Genomic DNA, 15352 nt, shown 5'->3' on the forward strand with positions numbered 1-15352 from the left:
TGTGTTTTTCATCAGTTATGAATAGAGCCAGGAGTAATTCCACACCATGTTGTCTGGCCATGAAGCTGATAGCAAAGTTGATGTTCACCAGTGGTATCATACCAAATCAGACTTTGGTTCTTCCAGAGAAATCAACAAACTTCAGACCTGTTTTTGACACATATGCTGAAAGTGTTTTGGATCCATCATTCAAGTACATGTTTTCACAGGTTCTACCTTTGAGGATATGTCTTTGTTTGTGGCTACTTAATGCACCCCTGTCTTCTCATGCATGTGGCAAATGAATGCTTGAAATGGTCTGTTTTATCAAATGTTAAGAGTAAGAACACTTGAGACCAAATTATGCACATATTGCGTTACCTTTACATTAATGAGCGTATGTTACATCAAACACCTAGTTGTGGCACAATAATGATTATAAAGTAGACTGTATACATATTTCTTCTTGTACTGTATTTTATTTGATCTCTATGCACACTCACGCACACTGTCACTCCAACACGCACGCACGCACGCACGCACGCACGCACGCACGCACACGCACACACACACACACACACACACACACACACACACACACACACACACACACACACACACACACACACACACACACACACACACACACACACACACACACAAGCTGCTGCTACTCTGTTTATCTTATACCCTGTTGCCTAGTCACCTTACCCCTATACATATCTACCTCTATCACTCCAGTATCTCTGAACATTGTAAGTATGGTACTGGAACTGACTGACCTTGTATATAGTAGTATATATGTTTTTGTTCTACCTTATGTTATTTTTAGTATTACTTATTATTATTTAGTTGTCGATTACTGCATTGTTGGGTTTAGAGCTTGCAAGAAAGGAATTTCACAGTACTTGTGCATGTGACATTAAAACTTGAAACTTGAATAAGGAAGTAAAATTCTGTGTATTTCCAACCCAGTAGTATTTCATATGATAGATGCACAATGGTGTGCTGGTTCATAAATTGTATCATAAGCTAAAAGCTAATGGGGGGAGGGTTCTTGAAATGTAACATCCAATCAAAACGTTTTTGCAGTACAAATTTCTCCAGACCTCCAAGGGAGGCGTGACAACGACGTGATTTTGGAGGTATGGCAACGCGAGACTACAGGTTTCTATACATTTCCCTCTACTTCTATCAGTGCATACATACAGTATATTCATGTATCAGGACATCCTCCCTCCTCCTATGGCATTAAGCCCACCGTGTTTGCACTTGGAATCACCCTATTCAGAAAACGATGAAGGAAATGAAAACAAGATGAACCACTGCGATTTCAAACCAAATCAGGCCAGGTAGATGGAGATGAAGCCCCCTTTAACAAGAGTGTTTTATTTACAACAGATCCATTATCTCTGCTGTGTCTCTCTTGTCTGACTGCATGCGCTCTCTGAAAAGAATAAAGACAGGTTGCTCACCTTATCATTGGTATGGTCCTGAATAAATAAGACTAATGCATGTTGGGGAGGAATGTGAAATATGCATACAGACAAACATCTCTGGACATACCACATGTAGGTGCATACCACAGACCCAACAGGCTAAATCTTGTGAGTAGAATTTATTAATTGTATCACATTTATATTATATGTAATAATGTAATAGCAACACAAAGTATATATTTGCATGTCAAATATCAATATTCCATAAATAATATGTGATTCATAAGCAGAACACATTTGAATGAAAGCATACATATCATAACATTACAATTGTTCACAGACAATTTCACCTGGCACATTTAACATGACATACTTTCACATTTGTTGTGACGGTATTGCATGCTGTGGATATATTATCACACAGACAAACAGCAGGAGCCTTGGAGGATCCCGTTCCAATTCAACAAACATTGTAAATCCACAGAAATTAGGAGGTGGGCGTAGTATCACATTGCGTTGATAGCGACGAGGTCCTTTATATGATGAAGAATTTCAAACACAAATTCATTTTTCATTGTACATTGTACATAGTGTTTCAAGGGATCACAAAAGATTAAGGAATCGAGAACTATGGTAGAATAACACAGATATATTTCCACGGCACTGAAAAGGGGACAGAAGATAGAAAATAGCTGTAGACTCAGCCATTTACTTTTCTCTGTTGTTACGGACACAGATCTCTTTTCCAGTGAGGGACCTGTTGACGTATCACTTGAGATCAGTGTATCAGGACATGTCACTAAGGCTGCATTTAGGCAGCCCAATTCTAATCTTTTTCCACTTTTTTCCACATCAGATCAGCTCTTTTGCCAATAATTGAGCAAAAGACTCAAATTGCAGCCTATTAAACTGATTGATTTGGTAAAGAAATGACAGTTTTTCTGTTTAAGAGGAAGAAATAGGATTTGATTGATGACGTTAATGTGTAACGTGTTAGTTGGTTTAATCCAGTAATCATGATCTCCTGAGTGATAAGTGTAATTAAAGATATTCTCTGGTACTTTTGTATACTTCTTAGCCAGTAGTTCTGAAAGTAGCACCCAGGAGCAAAAAGTGGTCCCCCGAAAATTGCATACTCCGTCACACATGTACAGATATGTGCACCACGTCATTGCTCTCTATCTCTTACTCTACTGTGTGTGCGTGTTGCTAACTGTCACTCAAATGGCAAAGGGCTGAAACTCATTGACTGAACTCGAATTGCTACGGAGCTTGCCCACGTGGGGGTAAATGGAGGAAAATGGAGCCTACAGCCTACAGAAAACAGTCGCTTTCAAACTAGGGATTTCGTGGCTTATTGAGGTCAGACAGTAATTCTGCTCATAGATTATGTATGAATGAACTACACATTGACACATCCAGCCCAAAGGTATAAAAAATATTTACTAGTTGCCAAAGTATAGAAGCATGTCTTGAAATGTAATTGACTGTAATTGAGCATGATTAATCATGTTCAGAGAGCACACTATTCTTAGAGCTTATTCCTTTACATGTTCAATGAAGCTATGCTGTGCATGGAATGGTCAAAGTTTGCAAAATAACAACACAATATTATACAAAAAATCTACAGCACTGTTGCAGCATTTGCAGTTCAACGTACTGGGACACGTTTTACTTAACAAAACAGCAAACATTGGTGTCACATTGAGCATCTGAAGATAAACATTCAAACATAGCACAGGAAATGGCATTATCAAAGTGAATATATATCTCATGAACAAATGTGTATGGTGTTTATCATCTCACTGTCCTGCAATAGTGGCATGCAGGTTCCCATCAACACTTGGTAAATGTTGGTTTCATTTCCAGCATACATTTCCTGTGGTCCCCTCTGTCTGCTTTGGCACTTCTATCCACTTTCAGGCAGATGTTTGAGGGAAATAATTACTTAAAGGGACATTATGATTTTTGTTGAAATTACCCTTAACTCCTGTGCCCCCTTGGGAGCCATTATAATGTTGTTTTTAAGTGCATGGACAGATTTTGTGTCGTAAAAGCAATTGCCTGCTCTTTAGGTTTGGAGTTTGGGTAGTATGTGTCACAGACAGCATACAGTATATCTATACAAACTCTGTGAAATGATACATGCATCAGATTGACCAAAAAACATGAAAAGTGGAACATTGTGGATACCAGTATTTACGACAGATTTGTTGACAAACATGTTCAGTTCAATACTTTCAGTTCATATGTGACCATCTCATCTGCAGCCATATGTAGCATTGTGGGACATGTATAGACAAGGCGGCTTCAAGCCAAGCATTTTCTGTTGAGCACACATGCATGTCCTTTTCAGAATAGTCCACCTTGTAAAGTTTTGCACGTTTTCTTTTTTTTTGGTGCCACTCCTACCACTCCTAAACCTACAGAGAGACCTCCTGCCTGTTGCCATGTCCATTGATGACAGTAGGGGTGGTCTTCTTGATGGAGGTCATTCTTATGGCTGAGGTGCTCTGCAGGTAGCTGGTGTTGCGCTCGTAATGGGGCTTCTTCTTGCAGTGCAGTGAGCTGTTGAAGTGCCTGCGGAAGCTTTCACTCAGCAGGTAGAGAGCAAATGGGTTGACACAGGAGCTGGAGAAACTTAACACCCGGGCTAGCAGGGTGATGATGAGGTGGGTCAGGGAGGAGTCGATCTGACGGTAGTTGAAGGAGCGGTACATGTACAAGACGTGGTTGGGGAACCAACAGAGAGCGAAGAGGCCCACGAAAACCAGAACAATTTTGGCAAGCCGTTTTCTCGTCTCCATCTTGGAAAAGAAAACAAAGACATGTAGTGTTTGAAAATACATAGTATATAACATAAAGCCATGCCAATCTTCCAGAAGGATTACAGAATACAAAATACAGAAGGTCTCCCTCCAGAACGACTAGAGAATACAAAATACAGAAGGCCTCCCTCCAGAAGGATTACAGAATACAAAATACAGAAGGTCTCCCTCCAGAACGACTAGAGAATACAAAATACAGAAGGCCTCCCTCCAGAAGGATTACAGAATACAAAATACAGAAGGTCTCCCTCCAGAACGACTAGAGAATACAAAATACAGAAGGCCTCCCTCCAGAAGGATTACAGAATACAAAATACAGAAGGTCTCCCTCCAGAAGGATTACAGAATACAAAATACAGAAGGTCTCCCTCCAGAACGACTAGAGAATACAAAATACAGAAGGCCTCCCTCCAGAAGGATTACAGAATACAAAATACAGAAGGTCTCCCTCCAGAACGACTAGAGAATACAAAATACAGAAGGCCTCCCTCCAGAAGGATTACAGAATACAAAATACAGAAGGTCTCCCTCCAGAAGGATTACAGAATACAAAATACAGAAAGCCTCCCTCCAGAAGGATTACAGAATACAAAATACAGAAGGTCTCCCTCCAGAAGGATTACAGAATACAAAATACAGAAGACCTCCCTCCAGAAGGATTACAGAATACAAAATACAGAAGGTCTCCCTCCAGAACGACTAGAGAATACAAAATACTGAAGGCTTCCCTATAGAAGGATTACAGAATAGAAAATCCAGAAGGATCACAGAATACAGTGTGTCCAAATAAATAATAAATAATAAAAGGTGTCCAAATCACTCTCTTCTGTATTTTGAATAATAGTGCACAGGCTACAGGCTACAGGCTACAGGCTACAGGCTACAGGCTACAAGTTGTATGGCTATTGTCCTTTAGTATCAATACAGTATGTACCAGACACCAATCAAGTATGAACAAACAAACAAGAGCCACCAGTACTTTAAGTGCCCTGCAGTCAGCACTCTTCAGAAGGGTCAAAGATGTCTGTACTGTCTAACCTTTTATCGTATGAGCAGAAATGTCAAACAAGAAGGTCCAGTCCAATCAACATGTCATCCCATAGAGTGTCTGACAAACAGCACAGATAACAGCTTCTGAGTACTGCTGTCATCCTATTTGAACCATCAGTGAAGTGAGCAGGAGATTGAGCTCTGAAATGCAAGTCTGGGTTGGTTTTATATCCTGGGTAATTGTCATGATTTAGCTTGCCATTCAATGGCAGCCAGCTGTCAAGACGTGATGCTGACACTTTGCCCACAATCCTTTTATGTTCTTCAACAAAAACCTGAACAATCCACTAACTTGTCAGCAACTTTTCTTCTGATCAGCACTCTATATCTTGTATTGAACTGGACTTCAGACATTATTCAGAAATGTGTTAGAATCTTAGTCAATAGCAAGCTGTTATATCTGGTTAGTTAGACAGTAAAGATGGTCTACATTGATATGGATGTCAAAATTAAATAACATTGCTTATGATTCGGCAGTATCAACAATCTTTCATAGCCAAACATGTAATTCTCTACATTGTTGTCATCACGTCACAATAAGTTATTCACTGTTGTATTTGCTGGTCTCTGCAAGAAGTGTGGGGTATGAATTATAAACTATTCCTATTATTAACTTCTACACCCGACAAGGAGAGTTTTATTTATGGAACTGTGTGCCAGGGAAAGTTAACAGACTGTAGCCAAGGCCATAGTTCTAAATACAGGAGGCTTAACTAATATTGTCTTGATTATGCTGTCACAGTGTTTTCTGTGTTAGCTTACTTTTGTGTAGAAAGCCTGCCAAATGAATTCTTCCAGAGCGATTGTTGCATATCATAACAGCACAATAATACCCCTGGCATAGGGAGATGGTTGGACTGTATGTTTACGTTCATACATATCACGTCTGAAATCATATTCACTAGCAGTGTCTGCCTGGACAGTGTCATTGTTCATATTAAATTGTAAATCTGCAAAAACCATTGTAGGGACCATCCTCTATTCCAAAGTGATTTAAAATAAATAAAGATTAGATGATTATCGGAAAGCCTATTTTCTACAGCCTTTATTGAAAATGTACCGTACAGCAGTTCATCATCTCCAGCACCACCCCAACATCAACATGTTTTGTAGTAAAACGTTTAAAGAAAGGTAACTGTTTCCAGTGACATCGTCAACCAATTAGTAGACAATGAGTAGGCAATGCATACTCACGATTGATCAAAATCACACGATTCACACCAATGACGTCATTGGAAACACGTATTTTCCTGTATCTTTCTTCTACAAAACATAGAAACGCACAATTTTCACATATGTTGATGTTGGGGTGGTGCTGGAGATGATGAATAGGAAGTTGAAATATTGTGAAGTTTCCCTTTAAGACCACTGTTACTATAGCTTTTCACTATAGTCTTTCCGAAGTGCATGTCTGTTAGACATGATAGATAGAGATTCAACCAATAATGTTTCATTATGTCTCAAACAATTACCAGAATCATGGGGTTTGGGTCTGCAAATCTCTCTCTCTCTCTCTCTCTCTCTCTCTCTCTCTCTCTCTCTCTCTCTCTCTCTCTCTCTCTCTCTCTCTCTCTCTCTCTCTCTCTCTCTCTCTCTCTCTATCCCGTCTTTCATCAGGCTAATGCAACTTGTCATATAATTAGTGTTAAATACCTTTAAATGCCTTTCAGTAGAGGCAGATGCTATCAGAGTTTTCCTCTAAATGAGACTTGAGCCTCTGCAGCCCAATCCCCCTGGACCTGTCTAATAGGAGATGTACACAACCACACCATCAATAGTCAGTGTTGTTCTTCTATTTTAAGGGTTCACCCAAATGATTAAGTCCTTTAATTTGATTTGAAATACAAATGCACAGAAACAAATCTGGAGACAATAACTTTGATTAGTGGGGATATAGTGCCGCGGATTACTTTGAGGCAGAGACAGTAAAAGCTAATGTACATTTGAAGGTTCAATGATTTGGTCATCCTCCAGGCTTCTCGTATTTTCATGTGTCGCACAGATTTATACCAGATTCACTGGGTATCTACTGTAGAGGATAGCTGGGTCTTGGGTCTCTTATTGCCTCACAGCTGTGAATAAAACAACACATGGAGGCCTTCCAGCACCACTCATCAATACTGTTTACTATGCATTGCTCATTGTTGATAACAGCCTCACATTGGCCAGTGTCAACAACCACCTACTTGAATATATTATGACTTAGATTCAGGTCAGGTCTGAGTCAGGTTCTCATTGATTGGAAGCTGGGTATTGTCACGCCCTGACCTTAGAGAGCCTTTTTATTTCTCTATTTGGTTAGGTCAGGGTGTGATTTGGGTGGGAATTCTAGTTTTCTATTTCTTTGTTGGCTGGGTATGGTTCCCAATCAGAGGCAGCTGTCTATCGTTGTCTCTGATTGGGAATCATACTTAGGCAGCCTGTTTTCCACCCTAGTTTGTGGGATCTTGTTTTTGTACAGTAGCTGTCTAGCCCTGCAGAACTTTTCGTTCGTTTTGTGTTTTGTTGTTTTTTGGTGTCATTTTAAAAATAAAGTAAAATGTATGTACGCCTACCACGCTTCACCTTGGTCTCCTTCGAACAACGGACGTAACAGGTATGGGTTTTGGTTTTGGACTTACTCATGCTCTTGGTTGGGTACTGATCTGGATTTGAGCCCATTTGTCTGAAGATTAGTTAGAAGTTCTTAACCTTGTATGAAATATTAAAGCAAAGCAGCGTCTGATTTAATGTTCTTTGGTCAATGGACGCTCAAATGAATGTACCTGACCAGATCATTGCTTACATTTAGAATTTACTTCCTCTTTCCCCTGATCTATAATTTATTATCTCTGTAGACAGTAAAGATCAGGCATCAATGCAACGATCAGTGATACATCTTGACATGCTCCTCCACTTGCCCTTTACAACATTAAAATATTCACTTGGTGTATTTTACTACAAATGGAAATGTCTGCATTAAAACCCAGAGCCTCTTCACATTAAAACCTGTAACTAGGGTTCCGGGGTTATGTCAAAAATAAAACAAATCATGTGTAGCGAGAAAACGTGTGATGCTGTTCAGTTTCGTGGAATTCAAATGTGCACTATAGCTCAACGTGCACTCTAGCTTAATATGCACTATAACATGCAATAATGTTTTGGTCTTTTTCAGGAAACCTGGTTACTGGATTTCATGTAACAAGCCCCAAGGTTCATGTGACCTACATACAGTGCCTTCGGAAAGTATTCAGACCCGTCTGCCTACCCTACCATAAAGGCCTGATTGGTGGAGTGCTGTAGAGATGGTTGTCCTTATGGAAGGTTTTCCCATCTTCACAGAAGAACTCTGGAGTGACCATCGGGTTCTTGGTCACCTCCCTGACCAAGGCCCTTCTCCCCTGATTGCTCAGTTTGGCCAGACAGACAGCTCTAGGAAGAGTCTTGGTGGTTCCAAACCTCTTCCATTTAAGACTGATGGAGGCCACTGCGTTCTTGGGGACCTTCAATGCTGCAGAAATTCTTTGGTACCCTTCCCCAGATCTGTGCCTCGACACAATCCTGTCTCAGAGCTCTATGGACAATTCCTTCGACCTCATGGCTTGGTTTTTGTCCAATCAATTGAATTTAGCACAGGTAGACTAGACTCAAGTTGTAGAAACATCTCAGGGATGATCAATGGAAACAGGATGCACCTGAGCTCAATTTCGAGTCTCATAGCAAAGGGTCTGAATACTTATGTAAATAAGGTATTTTTGTTTTTTATTTTTAATACATTTACAAAAAATTCTAAAACCTGTTTTCACTTTGTTATTATGGGCTATTGTGTTTAGATTGATGAGGGGGACAAATTACTTAATCAATCTTAGAATAAGCCTGTAAAGTAATAAAATGTGGAAAAAGTCAAGGGGTCTGAATCCTTTCCGAATGCACTGTATGCTCCCTACACCCGTATTATCAAACAACAGATGTGTTGTACCCTAAAAGCATGGAATGAGATATTCCAAATTTCCAATTCAAATGGATCCATCAAGTTACCTAATGTTCTTAATATGCCATTCCTAATAACCACAACTGTAACAGTCAAACCTCATTCGTGACTTGTTTGATATACAGGCAGTAACAGGATGTTGTTGTTGTTACCTACCTGTCTCTTAGTGTGCTCACTGATCTCCCCAGGCATGTCGTGAGCACTCTTGACCAGCGTCCTGGCGATGTGGTAGTAGTACACAGAGATGATCCACAGGGGAATCAGGAAGTACACCAGGAATATGAGGACAGAGTGGATCTTGGGATGCATCTCGTTGGAGAGGGGATAGGGCACACAGGCGGTGAAGGTCACGTTCTTGTCCTGGATGTGTACTACCTGGGAGAAGATGGCCTCGGGCACCGCCAGCAGGACAGAGATCACCCAGATGGACACGGCTTTCAGACACGTCCAGAACACAGCACTGGATGTCTGGATGTCCATAGGATTCACTATGGCTTTGTACCTGAAACCACAACAACACAAGACCAAAAAATGGAATGCTGCTTCATCTTGGTGTCAAAGGCTACAGCAAAACTCCAGGATCAGGACAGACATGACACTCAGAGGCAGTGATAGACAGATATGATTGAACCTGTGATCATTAATTATTTGATGGTTCGCTGCAACTCACACACTGATAATAGACTCACAAAACCTTTTTCAGACTCTCCAAACCTTTTTCAACCTCAGTGAAGCATTATTGTAGATAGAACAAATTAACGTTAATGGGAAGCCTTTACTGACATTTTCATATTAATAACGAAATTAGATTCAAAGCAGTCTTTTCCATGCAAATGGGATTAAATGGCCAGCTGTCCTTACTGTTCTAATTTCCTTGTCTAAAATCAAATGTCAATTATGTGATTATATTTAATTAATCTAATTAACGTTAGGAGGCTTTGACAAAGACAAGGCATTTCTGAGTCCATGAGTACCGAATAGAAGCTTTATGGAGTGTTAGAGGGGATATTTTACATACACATGAAAGATCTATGGAGTGCATGATGATTGCACTAGCTAACGAATGAATGTCCTGACCGTAACACACCCAAAATAATGATATCCTTGAATTGAGATCAAGGGTTCCAAAAATTGCCAGTAAATTAAATGATAAAGATTTAACTGAAACAACAATGTGTTTCTGCAGCGCTGCCAAAGTGCATCTTAATATTGATATAAACCTAAATGTTTACAAGCTGATCAATAGACTTTGGCCTGATCTCCCGTGTAAATCAACACTCAGTGTTATGTGTAGAGGATAGCAGAAGTTCTGCTAAGTCAAACAATGGGGAAAAATATAGGAAAGGCGGGTGCAACAGAGGATGTTCGCTCCATTGGGCATAAAGAGATTTGTTGTTCCAATGATAGAAGATTTTCCACATCCTGACTGTTTTCTAACGATATTTCTGCTGTTGAAATGTCTGGTCTGGAGGAGAATCTCGATTGGCAGTTGGAGGTTTGTACACTGCCCTTGACTGTGCTGTTCCAGCAGCCTCCGATGCCCTCTGCCCGTGTAGAAATCCCCCATAGTCATAGACCACGCTGCCTCAGGCAGCAACAGACAAGCACAGAAAATGGACACATTGATACCGCACAAGAGAGAAACAAGGATGGGTTTATTATCTGAATTTACATGAACAAACCACTGTAATCCCACTTTATTGTGTTATCATGCTTGGGAGCACTGCCCAGGTGAGTGCTAATAAGATAAAATGATTTAAAGCCCTCACATCGAGTAAGCATACAAATATTTTCATTGCTCTTCACCACAAAATGACATGCTGAATTGGACTAGGGAAACCATAGAGAGAACAACTGTAGACTGCAATCTCACCATATGGCCCCTAGTGACAGGGATGGCCAAAAGTCATGGTCATCTCCAGTGACGATTGACATAGCCAAACTTTTCCGCCAACTGATAGAGCTAAATATTACGTTCTGTGTCATAGAAAGGGTCATTACAAAGCACTGTACCATTTTTGGACTGCTATAATGGCATGCACAATGGGTATTATTTATATCAGAGAATCCCATGGACTTTAATATGATAATAAAACATTTATACTTTCATATTGATGTCCAGACCAGAGTCAGACCAGGTATTTTCATATAGAATGGTAACTTGAGAAGGTCACTGTCTCCAAGCATCAGTGGTCTTGGTGAGGGTATGTGGGGGGGAGGAAATGGTCTGCTAGGTCAAATTAAGGTCCCAAACAAAGATTCAGGCATGGTTGCCCTTTTAATCATACACACTGAGACAGTAAATTATGCACTGTGCAGATTATTCTGTATGACTCCTCCTGAATTTCTGATGATAACTGAATACAACTGAACTGGGCTTGCCACCCTCATTCTTTATGGAATACAACATGAAGAGCTTATTTTCAAAACACTATATAAACACTACCAGTCAAAGGTTTTAAAACACCTACACATGCAAGGGTTTTTCTTTATTTTTACTATTTTATACATTGACGACATCAAAACTATGAAATTACACATATGGAATCATGTAGTAACCCCAAAAAAGTGTTCAACAAATCAAAATACTGTATATTTTATATTTGAGATTCTTCAAATAGTCACCCTTTGCCTTGATGAAAGCTTTGCACACTCTTGGCATTCTCTCAACCAGCTTCACCTGGAATGCTTTTCCAACAGTCTTGAAGGAGTTCCCATATATGCTGAGCACTTGTTGGCTGCTTTTCCTTCACTCTGCGGTCCGACTCATCCCAAACCATCTCAATTTGTTTGACGTCAGGGGATTATGGAGGGCAGGTCATCTGATGCAGCACTCCATCAAACTCCTTCTTGGTAAAATAGCCCATACACATCGTGGAGGTGTGTTGGGTCATTGTCCTATTGAAAACAAATTATAGTCCCACTAAGCCCAAACCAGATGGGATGGCATATCGCTGCAGAATGCTGTGGTAGCCATACTGGTTAAGTGTGCCTTGAATTCTAAATAAATCACAAAAAGTGTCACCAGCAAAACACACCATAACACCTCCTCCTCCATGCATTACGGTGGGAAATACACATGCGGAGATCATCCGTTCACCCACACCGCATCTCACAAAGACACGGCGGTTGGAACCAAAAATCTCCAATTTGGACTCCAGACCACAGGACAAATGTCCACCGCCTAATGTCCATTGCTCGTGTTTCTTGGACCAAACAAGTCTCTTCTTATTATTGGTGTCCTTTAGTAGTGGTTTCTTTGCAGCAATTCGACCATGAAGGCCTGATTCACACAGTCTCCTCTGAACAGTTGATGTTGAGGTGTGTCTGTTACTTGAACTCTGTGAAGCATTTATTTGGACTGCAATTTCTGAGGCTGGTAACTCTAATGTACGTATCCTCTGCAGCAGAGGTAACTCTAGGTCTTCCATTCCTGTGGCAGGCCTCATGAGAGCCAGTTTCATCATAGCGTTTGATGGTTTTTGCGACTGCTCTTGAAGAAACTTAAAAAGTTCTTGAAATGTTCCATATTGACTGATCTTTATGTCTTAAAGTAATGATGGACTGTCATTTCTCTTTGCTTATTTGAGCTGTTCTTGCCATAATATGGACTTGGTATTAGGGCTGTCTTTTGTATACCCCCTCTACCTTGTCACAACACAACTGATTAGCTCAAATGCATTAAGAAGGAAAGAAATTTCACAAATTAACTTTTGAGAAGGCACACATGTTAATTGAAATGCATTCCAGGTGACTACCTCATGAAGCTGGTTGAGAGTATTCCAAGAATGTGCAAAGCTGTCATCAAGTCAAAGGGTGGCTATTTGAAGAATGTCAAATATAAAATTGATTTTGATTTGTTTAACACTTTTTTGGTTACTACATGATTAGATATGTGTTATTTCATAGTTTTGATGTATCACTCTTATTCTACAATGTAGAAAATAGTAAAAAATAAAATAAAAAAAACTTGAATGAGTAGGTGTTCTAAAACTTTTGACCGGTAGTGTACATTTTCTGAAATGTTTAAAGAACTTCTGAAAGAGATTTGTGTGTTTTTCATATATATAAAATATATAAAAAAATTATAAATACAGTAATATGAGATATGTATGTAAAACATTAACATTTGACATTTTAGTAATTTAGCAGACACAGAATGACTTAGAGTTAGTGCATTCATCTTAAGATAGCTAGTTGAGACAACCACATATCACAGATACATATTCAGCATATTAACATTCCATTCCAGCTAAAATATAGCGTTTGTTAGAAGAAAAAAAAACATTTTAATACACACCTAAAATCTATGAAGTAATATTTTGCACACACATGAAGGTACTCATAAGCAATCATTTCTGTTGAAAAAACATAACAGTGAAAAATGTGTGGATATAGTGTTTTGGAAATAAACTCAAAATACTCTTATTCTTGTGATTTGACAAATGTACAGTGCCATTTTTTTCTAATCTCAGCATTCATGCTGCTACTTCCAGGGAAGATAAATTGCAATTCTAACCGTGTCTCTCCAGAATAAAACAATATAACCCAAATCAGGCTTATTGAAGTCAATACAACCAGCAGGTGTACACTATTTGATTCCTTTTAAACATTTCTGAGGCCACACTTGATTTGTCAATCAAAATATCCACAGATTTGTCAGTGACATTTACACAGCATTGAATTATGATAAAACTTGTGTTGTCAATAAAAATAATCATAACAATTGATGAATCATCATGAATTACATATGTTAATTATTCTTAACATTTGCAATTAGGTATACATAAAAATAATATTGGCAATAAGAATACTTCCCATTCATCTACTCTTGATCTTACCTGTCAGCGCTGAGAGCCGTGAGAGTGAACACTGAGACTCCGACTGAGGTGAGTTGAATGACCGGTATTAGTTTACAAGCCACAACACCGAAGATCCACTCCTCAAAGAAGTATCTGAACGCGTCCACTGGAACACAAGTCACCAAAAGCAAAAGATCCCCAGCTGCCAAACTCGAAATAAATATGTTGGGGACGCTCCTCATTGCACTGTTGGTGATAAAAATCTTAACCAAGGTAATGTTCCCCAACAACCCAATCGTTATGATCAGAATATACACAGTCGGTATGACACATCGTATAATAAAATCAATAGTTTCCCTTCCATCAGGTATCCAATCATCAGTAAAGTTATAAAAGACAGAATGTCCAGTAAAAGATAAGTTATCTAAAATGTCGTCCATTGCTACTCGGGGATTTGTACAATGATCACTTTGCTGAAATGGCACGGAAGATGTTGACCATCTGCCAAAGCAGGTCTGAGGCGCGGGAGCTGTCCCTCCAACAAAGTGCTAAAACGCATGACTGAAGCCACACTGACTGGCGCGCAAAAGAAGGAGGCACTTTTCAACACGCATACAGCACCGATGACGGAATATAATTCCCACCTGTTTTGCATATGATGTGTACCATTGTCAAGGCTACTCACATACTATTTCATAGTGGTAATTTGATTGACTATAAACGGAATAAACTAATAGGCTATACTGGATTTCATTAAACAAGCACCAAATACCCATTTCACGTTCAGGATCAGAAAGCTGTGCTTGTAAACATTTGTGAAGTAGGATGAGCTGTTCTTTGAGTCTACTAAGGAAAATCCAATGTCATTTTTCGAAACGCAAACTGAGCGGGATTTTGATCTCCTGCACAGGTATTTCATTGTCAGCCAGCCCTTATATGTAGGAGCTGTATGATGTCGTTATTTGAGTCACCAGCCACCAGGGGAAGTGAGTGGAGGGAGGGAGAAATCAAATAAATACGTAATCAGGAAAGCAGTGAGAGTGGGAAAGTTACACAGACCAGAAGAGGCTATTGGGGCGAGTGACATAAATCAGAACATAAACGAACCTGTTCCCCACACAGCGGTTAAATAAAAGCCCGAAAGAAAGGCGAATGTCAATGCTGAATGTCAATTTTAAGTGATAAGACAGAGAGAGAGAGAGAGAGAGAGAGAGAGAGAGAGAGAGAGAGAGGGAGAGAGAGGCACATTGAGTATTTCCAAGTTAATACAATCGAAAAATCTCA

At 39.6% G+C, this 15352-nt stretch overlaps 1 protein-coding gene and 1 long non-coding RNA gene across 2 annotated transcripts; one reads left to right on the top strand and one right to left on the bottom strand.

Moving 5' to 3' along the window:
• Positions 1-1589: 1589 nt before the first annotated feature.
• LOC139556359 (neuromedin-B receptor-like) lies at positions 1590-14618 on the bottom strand. The gene is made up of 3 exons (XM_071370251.1): positions 14108-14618; positions 9423-9768; positions 1590-4225 (listed from the first exon to the last, which is right to left on the bottom strand). The coding sequence occupies exons 1-3, from the start codon at positions 14506-14508 to the stop codon at positions 3842-3844; spliced, it is 1131 nt and encodes a 376-aa protein (XP_071226352.1). The 5' UTR covers positions 14509-14618; the 3' UTR covers positions 1590-3841.
• LOC139556362 (uncharacterized) lies at positions 7736-9182 on the top strand. Its single transcript, XR_011671112.1, has 2 exons — positions 7736-7892; positions 8451-9182. It is a non-coding gene; the product is annotated as an uncharacterized lncRNA (long non-coding RNA).
• Positions 14619-15352: the final 734 nt, after the last annotated feature.

Source organism: Salvelinus alpinus, chromosome 27 (genome assembly GCF_045679555.1).
Source record: "Salvelinus alpinus chromosome 27, SLU_Salpinus.1, whole genome shotgun sequence".
Lineage (NCBI taxonomy): Eukaryota > Metazoa > Chordata > Actinopteri > Salmoniformes > Salmonidae > Salvelinus > Salvelinus alpinus.